General features: G+C 41.3%; 3 protein-coding genes across 6 annotated transcripts; 2 read left to right on the top strand and 1 right to left on the bottom strand.

Annotated features, from left to right (window-relative positions):
* Positions 1–456: 456 nt before the first annotated feature.
* Positions 457–1,814, bottom strand: LOC106562156 (methylmalonyl-CoA epimerase, mitochondrial). The gene is made up of 3 exons (XM_014126838.2): positions 1,558–1,814; positions 956–1,299; positions 457–830 (listed from the first exon to the last, which is right to left on the bottom strand). The coding sequence occupies exons 1-3, from the start codon at positions 1,583–1,585 to the stop codon at positions 678–680; spliced, it is 525 nt and encodes a 174-aa protein (XP_013982313.1). The 5' UTR covers positions 1,586–1,814; the 3' UTR covers positions 457–677.
* LOC106562155 (U3 small nucleolar ribonucleoprotein protein MPP10) lies at positions 1,649–6,817 on the top strand. The gene is made up of 11 exons (XM_014126837.2): positions 1,649–1,931; positions 2,316–2,973; positions 3,089–3,228; positions 3,353–3,533; positions 3,673–3,814; positions 3,958–4,025; positions 4,592–4,729; positions 4,833–4,943; positions 5,780–5,887; positions 6,075–6,305; positions 6,533–6,817. The coding sequence occupies exons 1-11, from the start codon at positions 1,846–1,848 to the stop codon at positions 6,680–6,682; spliced, it is 2,013 nt and encodes a 670-aa protein (XP_013982312.1). The 5' UTR covers positions 1,649–1,845; the 3' UTR covers positions 6,683–6,817.
* A 745-nt stretch (positions 6,818–7,562) lies between these two features.
* Positions 7,563–18,020, top strand: LOC106562157 (IST1 homolog). 4 transcript variants are annotated; one of them, XM_045689076.1, is made up of 11 exons: positions 7,607–7,670; positions 8,090–8,240; positions 8,330–8,426; positions 9,844–10,024; positions 11,935–12,022; positions 12,429–12,512; positions 14,112–14,222; positions 14,380–14,535; positions 14,863–14,985; positions 15,595–15,601; positions 15,736–18,020. In XM_045689076.1, the coding sequence occupies exons 2-11, from the start codon at positions 8,238–8,240 to the stop codon at positions 15,903–15,905; spliced, it is 1,020 nt and encodes a 339-aa protein (XP_045545032.1). In that variant the 5' UTR covers positions 7,607–7,670; positions 8,090–8,237; the 3' UTR covers positions 15,906–18,020. The 4 variants fall into 4 exon arrangements, with proteins under 4 accessions (XP_013982315.1, XP_045545032.1, XP_045545031.1 ...); XM_045689075.1 differs by having other exon boundaries at positions 15,556–15,601; XM_014126839.2 differs by having other exon boundaries at positions 7,619–7,670; positions 8,222–8,240; positions 15,556–15,601.
* Positions 18,021–18,345: the final 325 nt, after the last annotated feature.

Below are 18,345 nucleotides of genomic sequence, written 5' to 3'. Positions count from 1 at the left end.
ATAAGAAAAGCCTGCTGCAACACTAAAGATAAGACTGGACAAGCTGCTTAAAATGTCCATGCAATTAAACGTAAATGCTTTTAGTACACTGAAACAACCTTATTACACTCAATATATGGTTATCATATCAGTTTATACATGTTTATATTAAGACATTTGTCCTGTTGCATAGCAAACTCAAATGAGATTATCAGAAATTGCAAATCAAAAGGCCATTTTGCTTTTTTCACAATGAGAGAGCGAGAGCATTCCTCTGAGAGCCAGCTGAAAGGTGCATGATTATTGAATTTGCTCCTAATAAATATTTCCCAGCAGCTCTATCATCTCAGTTAAAATCAGTGTGAAAATAAATGTTGAGTTGTTTCACATAAAAACATTTATCTATGTACACTTCACGTTTGACTTGCACATGTAATGAATTAATACATTTTACATTTTTTACACACCATACAGTGCTTAGAGTCAATCATAGAATTTATTCACAGCAGAGGCAAATAGACACTTACTTTTAAGGAAGATAAAGATGTTTTTTTAAATGGATCAAAACCCTGGTATTAAACATATTTTCAAAAAAATCTACCTTTGCTATCATTATTACTGGTGGAAAAAGTGCAATAATGAATCAATTTTCAAACTGCCTAATTGTGAACTACAGACTTTTTGAGACCTGTGGGTATTCAGCCTTGCTCCAGTTCCACAAGTACTCCATCACAGTCTTTTGGGTGGAGGAACATGACAGGTTTCCCATGAGCGCCTATCCGTGGTTCAGCTGACAGGGTTCTTATGTTCCTAGCCTTCAGATCCACTATCGCTGCACTGATATCATCAACCTGAGATCACAAAAATAACATACAATTCCATTAGAGAATAGATGAGGAGACAAGGATAGAGTGAGTGAATACAGCCCATTCATGTGGGCTGAACAGCATATGCAGCATTGCTAAGACTGACTCACCTCAATGCAGATATGGTGCATCCCACCAGATTTGTTCTTCTGTAGGAAGCCTGCGATGGGGCTCTTCTCCCCGAGTGGGTGCAGCAGTTCCAGCTTGGTGTTACCCAGCTCCACAAAGACAGTGTAGACTCCATGCTCAGGAAGGGGAACTTTATCGCTGACCTGAGCCCCCAGCACATCTCTGTAAAGAGCAGTGGCTTTCTCCATGTCTGGTACAGCTATAGCGATGTGATTTAGCCTTCCCAGTTTCCAGACAGATCCTGGAATACCTTGGCAGAGTGGTGTTGAGGTTGAAAGTGTCCTCAGGGTTGGAGAACAAGTGTGACGAACACACTTTAAGAGACCTGTAACAAAATTAATTAAGTGTTTAGTACAGCCATACCATACCATGCTGTTTTTTTTTTCTCTTCCGGAGTACGGATCTGATTTGATTGAATATGCTACCTGGATAAGTCAAGTAGGTTGCAACAGGGAACACTTGCTCAAAGTAATTCTGCACTAACAACGGTGGATTTAGCTTACTTTGTTGTATAGCCTGAAATCAAGTCTAAAGAGACTGTTTTTGACATGTGAAAGAATATTTATCAGCTATCTATACTTACGTGCAACCTTCAACACGGACGCCGCCATATTTTCGAAAATTCGTGCAACGTAGGATAGTGAATCGCTTTGAATGTCAAGACAATGGGATACAGCACACTTATATTGCTTTTCAATTAAAAACCGTACATTGCACTTGTAAATACAGTTATTTGAGATATTAATGTTGTCTATCCAGCTTGCTAAATCTTAACCTGACCTGCTATCCGGATCTTTATAGCACAACAGAGATTGTTTCCGGGGGGAGCATATTTTCTTGTTACACACATGTTCACATGTGAGGAAAAACGATGGCTACCGGGGACATAGGTAACACGTTGGAGTGCTGTTTAAAGCTACTAAACATAAAAACTGCACATCCAGAACATTTTCTTAGGTAAGTGCAACATTTTTATAATAATATCCAGATATGTTTAGCTTAAAAATCAATTAATTGACTTGCTGCCATCGTTACACAATGCTAAGGCTAACTAGCATATAGCAAGAAAACATCTGCAAGCATTCCCTGTTTGGTTAGGTAGACCACGTCATCAAATATTCTTAAAGATAGCCCAGCAGCACCGATAAACTTGATTCTAGTAATTTAGCTACACTTGATTAGTTGAGCCAGGTATGGGTACTTGGATAGAACAAACCCCTGCACGCCCTGTGGGATTTCAAGGCCAGGGTTGGTTGAAGAAGACTGCTAACGTTACTAACCGCTGTACTACTTGAAGAATACTAACAAACATTGCTATTTGTATTTTTTCTTTGTGTATAGTCTTCAGGGTGCCGTGGCAACAGACTTCACTTACCTCACTAAGACCCTGTATGATTTACACAAAACCCACGAGCCAGCAGGCTCAAAGGGAAGCCCTCTGGACCAGCTGGTGGTTGAGAACTTTGACGAGGAACAGATATGGCAGGAGCTGGAGCTCCAGAATACTGCAGTGCTGAAGCACTTTGAGACAGCAGTGAGTCAGGCTGCCTTGGATACAGCTCTGACTATCCTGTTTGATAAAGAGGATGCTGATGAGGAGCCAGATGAAGGGGTTGAACAAGATGGTGAAGACATAGAAGAGGAGACGAGAGAGAGGGATTTGGAAGATGATGGGCAAGGAGAATGCTTGACAGGGGTTAACACAGACGAGGACTCTGATGTAGATTTTGATGTGGACGCATTAGAAAAACAAGCTAAACAGAAGAAATGCTCAGCGGTGAGAGAGTCAAAGCCACTGGCTCCTCCATCAGAGGTTGATGACAGGTTCTTTAAGCTCTCAGAGATGGAGTCCTTTCTGGACGATATGGACAGAAGGGAGGGGAAGGAGGGGGAAGGTGATGTAGACTACTTCCAGGACTTGCCCTCTGGAGATGAAGATGATGACGTAGGCCTCTTCAGTGAAGATGTTTCTTCCAAAAAAACCAAAAAAACAAGCCCAGTATGTATCATATAGTTTCTCTCTGCCAGACCTAGCTACTGTTCGGTGGTGATTCTGGACATTATTGTAGCCAAACACACTGAATTCCTATTAATGTACTGTGTTCTTTCTGTAGCTGAAAAGTTCCAGGAATCTGAAGTACAAAGACTTTTTTGATGCTGTGGATGTTGATCCTGCACAAACAGCTGACCAATCAGACGCAGAGGATGAGGACAACAGTATAGATGGGATAGAAGAAGAAGATGAAGAAAATGAGTAAGTGGCTGATGCAGGAATCTCATATGAATGTCATGGTTGGAATTGCATCAAAAAGGAATATAGGGCAGGGATATTCATTTTCTACTTAAGATAAGAGTTGTTTGTTCCTTTGCTGTTTTAGGGACTTCGTTGAGGATGAAGAGTGCAGACAAGCCAAGGAGGCTTTGAAACGGGTGACCTTTAACCTACCTGGAGAAAGTGATGACAGTGAGGGAGAAGACATGGCGGACATCTTTGGAGGAAAGTCTCAAAATGCAACAAAACCTGAATCCAAATCATCCTTTGAGAAACGACAAGACAAGGCAAGCTTTTCCTCAGGGGCTGTTTTAGAATATCTATATTGGGTTGGGTGTCATTTCATTTACAATATTTTTTCATCTGTTGTATATAAACTTTTTTATGTAACGGACTAATGAAACGGTAAATTCTTACCTTACACAGATGGCTGAAAAGATCCAGGATTTGGAAAAGGCTGCCATGGGAGAGAAGCCATGGCAACTAACAGGAGAGGTGTCTGCTCAGACTCGTCCAGAGAACAGCCTTCTTGAGGTGGATGTGGCATTTGACTCGGCCTCCCGGATGGGTACGTACCACATGCTTGTCAGTCTGTTCAGTTTAGCCGTCAGTCCCGTTGGAGAGGGTTTAATATTTTACTTACTGCAAGTTTGTGTGTGTTAGAGATGGTGTTTGTTCAGTCAGGTAACATTTTGCTCTGTTTTCGCTCAGCCCCTGCTGTAACAGAGGAAACCACTCTGCAGCTGGAGGACATCATCAAGCAGAGGATTAAAGACCAGGTCAGTGTATAGACGGGTCGGTTGTTTAGCAACGGAACCGACCCAATGCTCAACTAGGGGGCAAAACAGACTGGGTTGGCTTAGATTGTTGACAACATGTAAACTATATTTCATCTCTACTGTTTATTGAAAACATACATTTGCACAATGAGAACTTGTCTTTCAAGTACATTGTTATAGTTTTTGCTAGCTAGTGAATTTGAGACATTTTAGTATAGAAATCAGTCAAAACAAGACATGGTATCAAGAACAAGATAAAACTAGCTGAAAAGAGCCACCTATGATTCCCCACATGGCAGCGTCAGTCATTGTTGCTAGCTACTGTATCTGGCTATTCAGAATCACAACAACATACGAACGTCTGCACCATTGAGTTGCGTGCATCGTTTTCGTGACGTTGTTAGCTAACCCGTCTCTAGAGACATAACTCAATCTAGACAACAAACTGAACAACTATTCCCAGTTGGATCCAGCTGAATGTGTCATCGTTTCATTGAGTAAATGGATAGAACAAGTATAGGTCTATCCAGTATTTAAACCACGTTGGCACATAATTTTTTTCCAAGGTGTGGGATGATGTGGTGCGCAAGGAGAAGCCTAAGGAAGAGGTATTTGAGTACAAGAAGAGGCTGACTCTGGACCATGAGAAGAGCAAGCTGAGCCTTGCAGAGGTTTATGAGCAGGAGTACCTCAAGCAGAATCAGGTAGTTATTATATTTTAGTGGGAACACACTTGGCTGTTTTCTATATTGCAATTAATGCATTTTGTTGAAGTAATTATTTATATCTATTTCCCTTGTATTTCAGCAAAAGACAGAGGACGAAGAAAACCCAGCCCATGTAGAAATTCAAAAGCTCATGGATTCTCTATTCCTTAAACTTGACGCTCTCTCTAACTTCCACTTCACACCCAAACCGGTGAGTTTTCCTGTCAATGTTTCCATGTGCCCTGGACACTGCAAAGCTGCAGCTGGCTCAAAACAAAGCAGCACGCCTTGCCCTTAACTGCACACACAGAACTAACATCAGCGACATGATAGTCTTTCATGGTTAAGGGTTGAGGAGAAGTTGACTACTTCTCTTCCAGTCTTTTTAAGAAACAGTTGTGTGTTGAAAATGCCTAACCACTTGTATAATCTATTTGCATACACTTCAAACAGACATGCATGACACTCCACTATGGTTTTCTTCACGGTACCCAAACCAAAAACAGATTTAATGCGTCACTCAGTTATGTAGAGAGCCATCTCATTTTGGAACGCTCTGCCACCAGAGGTTACACGGGCAAAAAGCAAGTTTCGCTTTAAAAAAAACATCTTGTATCACAGCATCTCTAATCATTTTACAGATCTAATTTAACTGTACTGTATATAAGAATAGTGCGGAAGTAGTATTTTTGTTGTCTCTGTCTTTCCTATATATAACTTTTTATTTATTTGATGTAATATCTTATGATGTTCTTGTCTATTACTGTTCTGCTTGTCTTTTAAAGATGCTATATTTAAGCAATAAGGCACAAGGGGGTGTGGTATATGGCCAATATACCACTGCTAAGGGCTGTTAATGCACGGCGGAGTGCCTGGATACAGCCCTGGGCCGTGGTTTAAAAATAAATGTTTTGTCATACCCGAATACAGCGCTATACCAGGGCTTTCAGAAAATCAGCATTCGGAGTTCGAACCACCCAGTTTATAATGAAGGGAACGCTTTTTGCACAATATTGATATGTTTGACCTTTTCTTTGTGTCCTGCAGCCTGTTCCTGAAGTGAAAGTTGTCTCCAATTTGCCTTCTATTGCTATGGAGGAAGTTGCGCCAGTCAGTGCTAGTAGTGGCACTCTATTGGCTCCAGAGGAAGTCAAGGTTTGTCATGCATTCCTCTCCATAATGTTTCATGTTATGGGAAATCATATTCTAGTGGGGTATACTGATGTGTACAAAAGCATTCAAGGGTTGAAGACAACCAATGAACTACTGTGTTTTCCACCATAGTAGCCTTTCAGTAGACGCTTCTGAGGCCAGGGTAACACCGTTTCCTTTCTGATCTTAGGAGAAGAACAAGGCTGGCGACGTGCTGGGTGACTCTGAAAAGACCTCCACAGACAAGAAACGAGAGAGACGCAAGAAGAAGAAGGTGAAGCGTGTCAAGATCCACGAGAAGGATAAGAGACAGAAACTGAAGGAGGCTAACAGAACTGGAGAGAACAAGAAACAATCAAAGGCAGAGGTGGCAGAAAACCTCAAGAAACTCACAAAGGGAGGCAAAGCAACATTATTAAAGGTCAGTGTTTTCTTTCTGCATGTCTCATTTTTATATTTAATTAACATTCTTTCAAATGCAAGCCCCTCCATTATATTTGTGTGATCAGTATAGACTGATAAGGCCATTGTTCTCCACACATTTTCATTTGTATTTATTACAATAGCTAGGATTCAGCTGTCACAGTTGCAAATAGTTTCTTAAAAATAGATGTTGAGCTTTTTTTTTTAATTTGTTCTCTGTTCAAGGATGAGGGGAAGGATAAAGCTCTCCGCTCCTCCTCCGCCTTCTTCTCCCAACTACAAGACCAAGTGAAGAGCCAGATCAAAGGAGCCAAGGACCCGGGCTCCAAGAAGAAGAAACACAAAGAAGTCTCAGCCAGCAAACTCAAGTTGTAACATTTACATTGTTATGATGATGTATGTGTTATGGTAATGCGTATTTCTTTGTACAGATTTTTAAAGAGAAAGCTGCAGTTTGTTAACCAGGGCTCGCAAGTTTGTAATTTGCAATAAAAAAAAAGCTAAACTTGTCATGATGTAATTTATTCTGACTTTTTGTGTCCAATTAGATTCACACTATTAATCTGTTCAGATAATCGATCTGTGGGCAGCAGGTGAAAAATCTGCTGATGTGCCCTAGGGCAAGGCACTTAACCATCATTTGCTCCAGGGTCACCATACTGCTATGGCTGACCCTGTAAAACGGGTGCCAAACTCATTCCATGGAAGGTCTGCTGTTTTTTTGTTTCAATCAAGACTTAGACAACCAGGTGAAGGGAGTTCCTTACTAATGTGATCTTAATTCGTCAATCAAGTTCAAGGTAGGAGCGAAAACCCGCAGGCATTCAGCCCTCCGTGGAATGAGTAGACATCCCGTAAAAGCACATTTTACTGCACCTCCGGTGTACGTGACAAAAACGTGTAGTATTATTTAGCTAAATAATTGATTAAATTAGTGATTCTTGTTCAAAGTTCACACTACTACTTGCAGATTCTTTTTCATGTGAGTGAATATTTAAGGGGCTTTTTATGACCTAAAGAAAAAAGAGCTGCGGGTGTAGTTTTGAAACTCGGTCTTGCTGCCCTGTGCAGTTTGATCAGCTATATTGTGGTCGTCTTCCTCAAAACATATCTGGCTATGTAGCTAGTGTACTGTACATTTATGGCATTGGGTCTAACTTCTTTAAATCTATTTTATGCCACTCCGATCCACCATCGCCTTCTAGTGGTGTAAACAGCAGGTGTGAACCGGCCACGTTTTGAAAAATCCCCGTGACGTCACTCAGTCATATGTTTTTTTGTGCGGCAGAAGGAGGAAGGCTCACATTCACGGAAGTCAAGCAACACGACAAGTTGCTGTTTACCTAGCTAACGACACTAACAGGTAATGTAAACAAATTGTGTATTAGATATAACATGTACATTATTATATATACTATGCTTTTATTGGTTGGTCCTTTTTTTTTTTATAGGTAACATTACTGTAGCTAGCTGGAAACGTTTTGATTGTAACAGCACTGCTTTGTTTATCAAACTAGCTAACGTTAGCTAGCTAGCTATCTTGGTAGCATAACTACTAGTAGCTAGCTAACTAGATTTCTTCATCCTTGTTGTGCAAACTAGCTAGTTAACCATTTCCTTTACTATGTGATCCATGAACGTGGATTTTGTTGATTAAACTAAGTAAAATGTGTATACTTTCTGAATTGCTGATAAGAGGCGATGTAAGTTAGCCAGTTATTGGTTTCAGGGGTGGATACTACTGTTAGCTCAATGGCTGTCTGTTTTATATGCCCGCTTCAGTCCTACCTGCCTGTAGTTACTGGTGTGGCCATCAACACGCTCATACGATGATGACTCACTAGGGTCGAAACCTCTCCTTATTCCCTCTCCTTATTCCCCCATCTCCTTCATCTTCACGTTCTCTGATCAAAGGATCGGTGAAAACAATATGGTGGGTGACGTCAGTGTGGCAAAGAAATAGTCAGACTTGCCCGTATGTATTGGCTCCTCTTTTTAATACCAACTTTTTTGTTTCCTTAGCTGGCCATCATGCTCGGTGGAGGATTCAAAGCAGAAAGACTCCGGGTCAATCTCCGACTGGTGATCAATCGCCTGAAGCTCTTGGAGAAAAAGAAAAGTGAGCCTGGCAACTACAGTACCAGTCAAAAGTTTGGTCACACCTACTCATTCCAAGGGGTTACTTTATTTTTTACTATTTTCTACATTGTAGAATAGTGAAAACATCAAAACTATGAAATAACACATGGAATCATGTAGTAACCAAAAAAGTGTTAAACAAATCTGCATTTTATATTTGAGATTCTTCAAAGTAGCCACCCTTTGCCTTGATGACAGCTTTGCACACTCTTGGCATTCTCTCAACCAGCTTCATGAGGTAGTCACCTGGAATGCATTTCAATTAACAGGTGTGCCTTAAGTTAATTCGTGGAATTTCTTTCCTTTTTAATGCATTTGAGCCAGTTGTGCTGTGACAAGGTAGGGGTGGTATACAGAATTTAGCCCTATTTGGTAAAAGACCAAGTTCATATTATGGCAAGAACAGCTCAAATAAGCAAAGAGAAACGACAGTCCAGCATTACTTTAAAAACGTGACATTTTCCGGATTGATTAACCTTCAAGAACTTTAAAAGTTTCTTCAAGTACAGTCGCAAAAACCATCAAGCGCTATGATGAAACTGGCTCTCATGAGGACTGCCGCAGGAATGGAAGACCCAGAGTTACCTCTGCTGCAAAGGATAAGTTCATTAGAGTTACCAGCCTCAAAAATTGCAGCCCAAATAAATGCTTCAGAGTTCAAGTAACACACATCTCAACATCAACTGTTCAGAGGAAACTGTGTGAATCAGGCTTTCATGGTCAAATTGCTGCAAAGAAACCACTACTAAAGCACACCAATAAGAAGTCTTGCTTGGTCCAAGAAACATGAGCAATGGACATTAGACCGGTGGAAATCTATCTTATGGTCTGATGACTCCAAATTTGAGATTTTTGGTTCCAACCGCCGTGTCTTTGTGAGATGCGGAGTAGGTGAACGGCTGGTCTCTGCATGTGCGGTTCCCACCACATGACCTGGCCTCCACAATCACCCGACCTCAACCCAATTGAGATGGTTTGGGATGAGTTGGACTGCAGAGGGAAGGGAAAGCAGCCAACCAGTGCCCTGCGTATGTGGGAACTCCTTCAAGACAGTTGGAAAAGCATTCCAGGTGAAGCTGGTTGAGAGAATGCCAAGAGTGAGCAAACCTGTCATCAAGGCAAAGGGTGGCTACTTTGAAGAATCTCAACTATTAAAATCTATTTTGATTTGTTTAACATTTTTTGGGGTTACCACATGATTCCATGTGTTATTTAGAAAATAGTTAAAATAACGAAAAACCCATGAATGAGTAGGCGTGTCCAAACTCTTGAGTGGTACTGTACATACACACAAACACCGTGCAAGCTGTAGCCTAGTCTCTGTTAATTGACATTTTTGTATCTCGGGTTGTCTTTAAAATAAATGCTTACAGACTGGATCTTCTGTCTCTTTGTAGCTGAGCTAGCTCAGAAGGCGCGGAAGGAGATTGCAGACTACCTGTCAACAGGGAAGGATGAGCGAGCACGGATCCGTGTGGAGCACATCATCAGAGAGGACTACTTGGTAGAGGCCATGGAGATCCTAGAACTGTACTGTGACCTGCTGCTGGCTCGCTTTGGCCTCATCCAGTCCATGAAGTAAATGAGCCAGCCTGGAGGACTCGGACAAGGAGGCTCTTTCTCAATTGTTTATTTCCTTGCCTCCTTGCCGCCTCCTCAAAACGCATTGGATGAGGTTAGAGAGGGGAGGAGCCTTGGGACTTCTCTTCCAATGCGTTTTGAGACCGAGACGAGAGAGGATGCAAGGAATCGAGTAAAGGCAATTGAAATAAGTGCCAAAATTTCTCCTGGTCAAGGAAAAACTCCTTGCCCTATTATCGGTGTTTGAGTTTATCCTTCAGGGCTTGACATTTAATGCTTGTCCGGGACAGGTAAAACAAATAGTTGAACCAGAAGAATATAGATTTACTGTAAGTTGTCTGGATGGACAAGCTAAAAAATAAAACCCTAAAATTGCTCCAATCAGAATTGCACCAGTGTCTTCCGCATGCAATGTTGCGCGCTGTTCTCCCAATTTTTGCAGAGCGCATCGGAGCAGAATTATTGCATTGACAGGCGGTTTTGCGGTCACGTGAGTTATTTGCCCAGAGACAGTACATTTTTGGTTTACAAACCGATCATACGGCCATGAAAATCCTGGAAAGTCATGTGTGCATCCCCTGCATTTATGCCAGTGTCATTGGGCCTGAGGGGAGAGATTTCAGCAGCTAGACTATGGCCTATAGACTAATGATAGACTAACAAACAGACTAGGTAGCCAATTCAAAACATATGGTGTAGCCTGGTTAGTTATCTTGGTAGTTAAGTATTTAGCTAATAGCATGTATTAATGTCATGTCCGATGTCCTACAAAAATGTTGTCCAGCGCTCTTGAATAAATTACCTTCACGCAGATGATGAACGGGTGCGTTAACCTACTCCTGTTATAATCAACGCAGCTCAAACACTCAATTGGGAGTTAACTCTATTCTCCTCTATTCAACATTGTGCATGTCATTCTGACAGTATTAAAAATATTATTAGAATAGCTAGGGCCTGGATGATACAAGTGGCGCAATATTTCTTCCATGGCAAAAATGAAAACCCAAAGCGGATCCAACTCTAGTCCTTTTTAAAAACCTGCTGTATGTGAAATATTGTGTGCTATATCTTGGAAAATACATAAATGACTGGATGACAACATGTTTGTTTCCATCATTAGGGCTGTTTTCCTAAAGAAGTTAAATCCGCTTCGTGTTTTGTTTCCATGCCACGGTACTAACGAGTATCGCCCCGGCCCAAAGAGTAACCTAATTTTGGAATTACTCCTATCCTGTCAATAGATCTCCACGAAACCTTCATATTTCAGCCTTACTTGGTTATAGATAAACATGTCTTAGTAAGTTACCTTGCTTTGAAGTAGCCGACATAAGCCATTTGATCCCATATTCATTAAATAGTATTTGGTTGTAATTGGAAATGATTTACGCTATTTTAAGGATTGCCAACCATTCTCCAGGAGAGCCTTAAAGGGCGGCAGGTAGCTTATAGGTTAGAGCGTTGAGCCAGTAACGAAAGGTCGCTGGTTGGAATACCCGAGCCAACAAGGTGAAAAATCTGTATATGGGCCCGTGAGCAAGTTACTTAACACTAATTTGCTCCAGAGGCTGCCGTACTACTATGGCTTACCCTGTAAAACTACACATTTCACTGCACCTATCTGGTGTATGTGACAAAACATGTCATTTTTTTAAGGGGCTGTGTTGAGTTTTTTTTTTTTGAGACATATGTAAAGAAGTCAATAGGCGGAGGGGTGGCTTACATTTTTACGATTCTCTGTATGGTAATGATAAACATATTTTGTAAAGTGGTTCCTTGCGTCATACAACACAATTTTATGTCGCCCTTTTGGCCCATGATGTTAGACCATTTTTCATTTGAGCTTTCAGACGAGTGAAAAAAATCTGTCAAGCCATGTCCTTAACACCTGTTTGTCTGTTTCTTGACAGGGAGCTGGACCCTGGCCTGCAGGAGGCGGTGTCCACTCTCATCTGGGCAGCCCCACGTCTGCAGTCTGAGGTCAACGAGCTCAAAATTGTGAGTAGTATACAATGTGCGTTAACATGTCTAGCATGTCTAGTCGCTTGGACTAGTCTTATTATACTGCCTAATTTAAACACTTGCATCCTGTCCCTTCCCCAATACACATGTAACTATTGGACTATACATTGTGCCTTTCTGTATTATACTTATACTATAATGTATTATTCTATTCTGCTGAGCCATTTACTTGATGTTCGTATTCTTATCTTTTATTTGTTATTGTTGTTGCATTGTCGAAGGAACCTGCAAGTAAGCATTTAGTTGGATCATGTGTACCATGCGTATCCCGGACATACGACTAATAAAACTTGAAACTAGTCCTCAGTTAAAATTTGTTTTAATGCAGTTTGTACACTTTTTGCTGTATTGTGATCCTTGATACTGTGCTTTCTCCATACAGGTGTCTGATCAGCTGTGTGCCAAATACAGCAAGGAGTATGGCAAGCTCTGTAGGACAAACCAAATTGGGACTGTCAATGACAGGGTATGCATTTTCAGATGGTCTGCTTCAAGATACAATACCAGTCAAAAGTTTGGACACCTACTCATTCAAGAGGTTTTCTTTATTTGTACTATTTTCTACATTGTAGATCAAAACTATGAAATAACACATATGGAATCATGTGGTAATCAAAAAAGTGTTAAACAAATCAAAATATATTTGAGATTCTTCAAAGTAGCCACCCTTTGCCTTGATGATGGCTTTGCACACTCTGGGCATTATCTCAACCAGCTTCATGAGGTAGTCACCTGAAATGCATTTCAATTAACATGTGTGTCTTGTTAAGTAATTTGTGGAATTTCTTTCCTTAATGCGTTTGAGACAATCAGTTGTGATGTGACAAGGTAGGGGTGGTATACAGAAGATGGCGCTATTTGGTAAAAGACCAAGTCCATATTATGGCAAGAACAGCTCAAATAAGCAAAGAGAAATGACAGTCCCATCATTACTTTAAGACATGAAGGTCAGTCAATCCGGAACATTTCAAGAACTTTGTGCAGTCGCAAAAACCATCAAGCAATAGGATGACACTGGCTCTCATGAGGACCATCACAGGAAAGGAAGACCCAGAGTTACCTCTGCTGCAGAGGATAAGTTCATTAGAGTTACCGGCCTCAGAAATTCCAGCCCAAATAAATGCTTAACAGACACATCTCAACATCAACTGTTCAGAGGAGACTGTGAATCAGGCATTCATGGTTGAATTGCTACAAAGAAACCACTACTAAAGGACACCAATAATAAGAAGAGACTTGCTTGGGCCAGGAAACACAAGCATTGGGCATTAGACCGGTGGAAATCTGTCCTTTGGTTTGAGTCCAAATTTGAGATTTTGGGTTCCAACCGCCGTGTCTTTGTGACGCGGAGTAGGTGAACAGATCTCCGCATGTGTGGTTCCCACCGTGAAGCATGGAGGAGGTGGTGTGGGGTGCTTTGCTGGTGATGCTGTCAGTGATTTATTTCGAATTCAAGGCACACTTAACAAGCATAGCCACCACAGCATTCTACAGCGATACGCCATCCCATCTGGTTTGTGCTTAGTGGGCCTATCATTTGTTTTTCAACAGGACAATGACCCAACACACATCCAGGCTGTGTAAGGGCTATTTGACCAAGAAGGAGAGTGATGGAGTTCTGCGTCAGATGACCTGGCCTCCACAATCACCTGACCTCAACCCAATTGAGATGGTTTGGGATGAGTTGGACCGCAGAGTGAAGGAAAAGCAGCCAACAAGTGCTCAGCATATGTGGGAACTCCTTCAAGACTGTTGGGAAAGCATTCCAGGTGAAGCTGGTTGAGAGAATGCCAAGAGTGTGCAAACCTGTCATTAAGGCAAAGGGTGGCTACTTTGAAGAATCTAAAATATATTTTGATTTGTTTAGCACTTTGTTTTTTGTTACTACATGTGGTATTTCATAGTTTTGATGTCTTCTCTATTATTCTACAATGTAGAAAATGGTCAAATAAAGAAAAACCATTGAATGAGTAGGTGTATCCAAACTTGTGATTGGTACTGTATATGTTGATGTGTTTGTTTCTGTGTGCCTAAAACAGAGAAATATGTCAACTTTACCCCATAGCTCATGCACAAACTGAGTGTAGAGGCTCCTCCTAAGATCCTGGTGGAGCGCTACCTCATTGAGATTGCCAAGAACTACAACGTTCCCTACGAGTCAGACGCCATGGTCAGAGTGAGTGTCTGATGATGATAACCTGTCTGTCTCCCTGACTGACTCTACTATTTAAATACTACCAAGTCTGGAACTAGCAGGACCCTGAAAGCCATAAGACTGATAAGTAGTTAACTAGGCATGTGATGAATAACATTTGAATCCCCCCCCCCCACAGCCAGAGGTGTGTACAGGTGAGGAGGCTGACCTCATAGACGTGGACTCTGACTTCAAGAAGCCAGGCGGCGGTGGTGGTGGTGGCTTCACCGCTGGAGCCATGCCTATGCCCATGGGCCCCCCATCGGCGTTCAGCTACCCAACACCCAAAGGAGCCGTAAGACCATTTTCCCCCCCCAGTAGTGTCTTGAATGACACCACCCTTGTTTGGTGAGATCGTTGCTTACAGATGGAGTCCGCAGTCGGGGGAAAACGGCGCCACTGACCGCTATTGTTCGTGCAGCAGTACATATTGTGCTTTTCTATTGCGCGTGCGACGATGTCAGAGCGGAAGAAGAGTCTTAGTTGTTTGCAGTAACTTCGTTGTTGTTGTAATACCACCAACAGACATGGCTGTTTCACCATTAAGGATTCCAGCTTTAAGAAATATAGAGCTGTTGATATGAATGTGATGTTTTTATACATGTAAGTTTATTTTCTTTAGATGCCCGGCCCCATAGGGTTCAACGGCCCCTCTGTTGGCACATATGATGCCTTTAACAACTTCCAGCCTCCGATGAGAGGGCCGCCCCCTGAGCTGCCGAGCTGCCCCCCTACCTACCAGTCTGTAAGTGTCAGAGCCCCCTGCCCCTTCTGCTTCTCCAGACAGATGGACAGACGGCCAGTTCACCTTTCAGGGAAGAGGAGTTTATTATAGTTTGCTTGTGCCATCGCTTGTCTCTGCAGCACAGAGCTATGCTACAGGGACGTGATAGGGATTGGATAAGAACAGATAGAATGTGGAAACGGCCATAGCTGGTATTAACTGCTAATCACTAACCTTGTGCTGAACTGCATACGACTGTCTTTTGAATGCTCTGAGTGAGTATAATATGCTGAAACAGAGATCTGCTTGCTGTCAAACTAGTATGTTACTGGATGTGGTAGGGAAGCAATGCTCTTCGTAGTGAAGTGAATGCAATTTGAGGTTAGTTATATTATTAGCTCTTGCTTTTTGCTCATTCTTACCCCAGCGGTGTTGACTTTCTCAGCAATGCACTACTTCAATGATTATTCCTCCCCCAATCACATACTAACATCACAACATTGTTTTTCTCTGCCTTCTCATGTATCTATACAACTTTAACATTTCAACATGCAGGCAGGGTAGAGATCATAACGTGTGTGTATTTTTCAGATTGATGAGCTGTCTATTAAACCTTCTGATCGATCCCAGGTCTCTGGTAAGTTGTTTTCAATGACTATTTCCTTTTCTACACGTCAATCTCTTCAACAATATTGTTGCTTTCTGTTTTTGCATAACGGTTGCATTGGGGTGTATTTGTAATGTTATTCTAAACCTAAGTTCTTTCCACAGGCCCGGGGCCTTCATCCCAGATCTACGATAACGCCCTCCCTGAGCTTCCCTCAGTTCCCGACACGCTTCCCACTTCCTCCTTTGGAGTTGGACGAAACACTGCGAGCTCTGATGACATCGACTTTGATGACCTGTCACGACGCTTTGAGGATCTGAAGAAGAAGACCTAGTCCTCCAGTATCCCATCATGCTATACTGTGCTGTCAGTCACTGCAGCTACAGTATCAGGAAATGTTGAAATATTTGGATTGGCACCCTTTGCAGTGAAACTCTCCTTATTGTGTAGTTTTACTGATAACATTAACTGTACCTCATTCAAACAGGTGAAGGCCTTTTAGAGGGCTATTTGACTGTACATTTTATTATCGACTACGTCCAATCAAAACTGGGCCATATAGATGTCATCTTTATATGAGCACTTTGGATATAAAATGGCCTTCCTGATCGTTACTAGTACTCTATGTAACACCTCAATCTTTCTCGTTGCTATGGTTGTCACGTATCCCCTTGACTCACAGTATGAGCCAATATTTGGTTAATAATCGAATAGTCTTAACTAATAGTGTCTCTCGTCCAGAGACTGGATTGAGTAATACAGGATCTCAATAGTTTGTCATTGTGTGTTTCATGAAACTGTTTTTTACCGGTCACTGAATTGCATCCTAGAAAAACCTGTTTTCTGGCACACCCATTGTGTCGAATAATTCAGGCCTAGGACATATTCAAGGCCGTAGCACCCTGTCTATGTCGGGTTTTACCCTCAGTACTCTCTGGCTCTGAACCTTTGGTGACGTCTGAAACCAGTTCTATGACATATCTGTTACATGGGGTGGAGGGATTCAATCAGACTTGAGTGATAAAGTGGGGTATTGAAATATGTAATACATAAGGCTATTTAAAGGAATTGTTTTATTTGTACAGCAAAAATATTTTGTGAGGAGGTTAAAGGCAAGAGTTGGAAAATATGTTTGTTTATTTTGTACATCTTTTTTCTCATAAAATTCACTTATTGTTTTAGAGTATTTAGTTTAACCCTATACATGCACTTCTCGTGCTTGTGTAATATAACCCATGCAGTGAATTGGCAACTGGAATGCATGATTTGACTGGTGACAGAAATGATACTCTATATGAAAAACCACTTGACCATGTAAGTTTGATGTAAATATGGCCCTCAAAATGTAATGGGTTCTTCCTCTTTGTGTAATAGAGGTTTATAGTGTGATTCAGTATGTTATCTATGTATGTGTGTCCTATATGTGCCACACTGCATTTACCACCATCATCAGAGGCCTTCCCATTCTATAAGTATATTCAGACTATGTACACGTAACATGCAGTGGTGGGAAAAGTACCCAATTGTTATACTTGAGTAAAAGTAAAGATGCCTTAATAGAAAATTACTTAAAGTGAAAGTCACCCAGTAAAATACTACTTTTGTAAAAGTCAAAGCATTTGGTTTTAAATATACTTAAGTATCAAAAGTATAAATCATTTCTAATTATATTAAGCAAACCAGAAAGCGCAATATTTGTGTTTTTGAAATTTACGGCTAGCCAGGGACACACTCCCACACAGATATAATTTACAAAATAAGCATTTGTGTTTAGTGAGCCCTCCGGATCAGAGGCAGTAGAGATGACCGGGGATGTTCTCTGTTTAGTGAGCCCTCCAGATCAGAGGCAGTAGAGATGACCAGGGATGTTCTCTTGATAAGTGTGAATTTGACAATTTTCCTGTCCTGTTAAGCATTCAAAATATAACTAGTACTTTTGGGTGTCAGGGAAAAATGTTTGGAGTAAAATGTTTTGAAAGTTTTTTTTTTAGGAATGTAGTAAAGTACATATACCCCCCAAAAATACTTAAGTAGTACTATAAAGTATTTTTACTTAAGTACTTTACACCACTGGTAACATATAATCTTTCTTAAAAGTTGTTAGAAGTTTTGATTTTGTGTTTGATGAAAATGTGTTGAATGTTGGTGATGGAAGAAGGTGAGAAAGGGGGGTGGATTTGCTGTTCCTGTCTTATAGCTTGCTTTCACTAATATATGATAGGTGGAAGTTAGGACTGTCTACTCCACCATCCTAAAATAAGACTTTAACACTACTGTACAGTGACCCGCTCACTGCTTTGACTGATCATCCTCTAAGGTGTAATGTAGGATTGTTTGAAGAATGTTTGATACCAACTTTGATTAGCAAGTGTACTGTATATCTTGTCACATAAAATAGATAATAGGCTATGGTTTTTTCTGTCTAATAAAGGACATCTTTCTAATTGAAGTTCTGGGGTGGTAATTTTCTTAGATGTAATTGTTTTGGTGTTGTCATATCTTGTCAAGTGAAGCAGTTCTACTGTAATCAAAGGAACTCGGTTGGTAGTGCAGTGTTGGTATTAGTACTGCCACTAGAGAGGGTAGATTACTACATGAATAGTGAAGCTTGACTGACATGGATGCCTCAGTGGATGTGGCAGGTAGAGTGTTACACAAAGGACACAGAAATGAGTTGTCACGACTCCCGCCGAAGTCGGTCCCTCTCCTTGTTCGGGCGGCGTTTGGCGGTCGACGTCACCGGTCTTCTAGCCATCGCCGCTCCACCTTTTCAT

Source organism: Salmo salar, chromosome ssa11, assembly GCF_905237065.1.
Source record: "Salmo salar chromosome ssa11, Ssal_v3.1, whole genome shotgun sequence".
Classification (NCBI taxonomy): Eukaryota; Metazoa; Chordata; class Actinopteri; order Salmoniformes; family Salmonidae; genus Salmo; species Salmo salar.
This window is presented reverse-complemented; position numbering and strand designations above follow the sequence as displayed.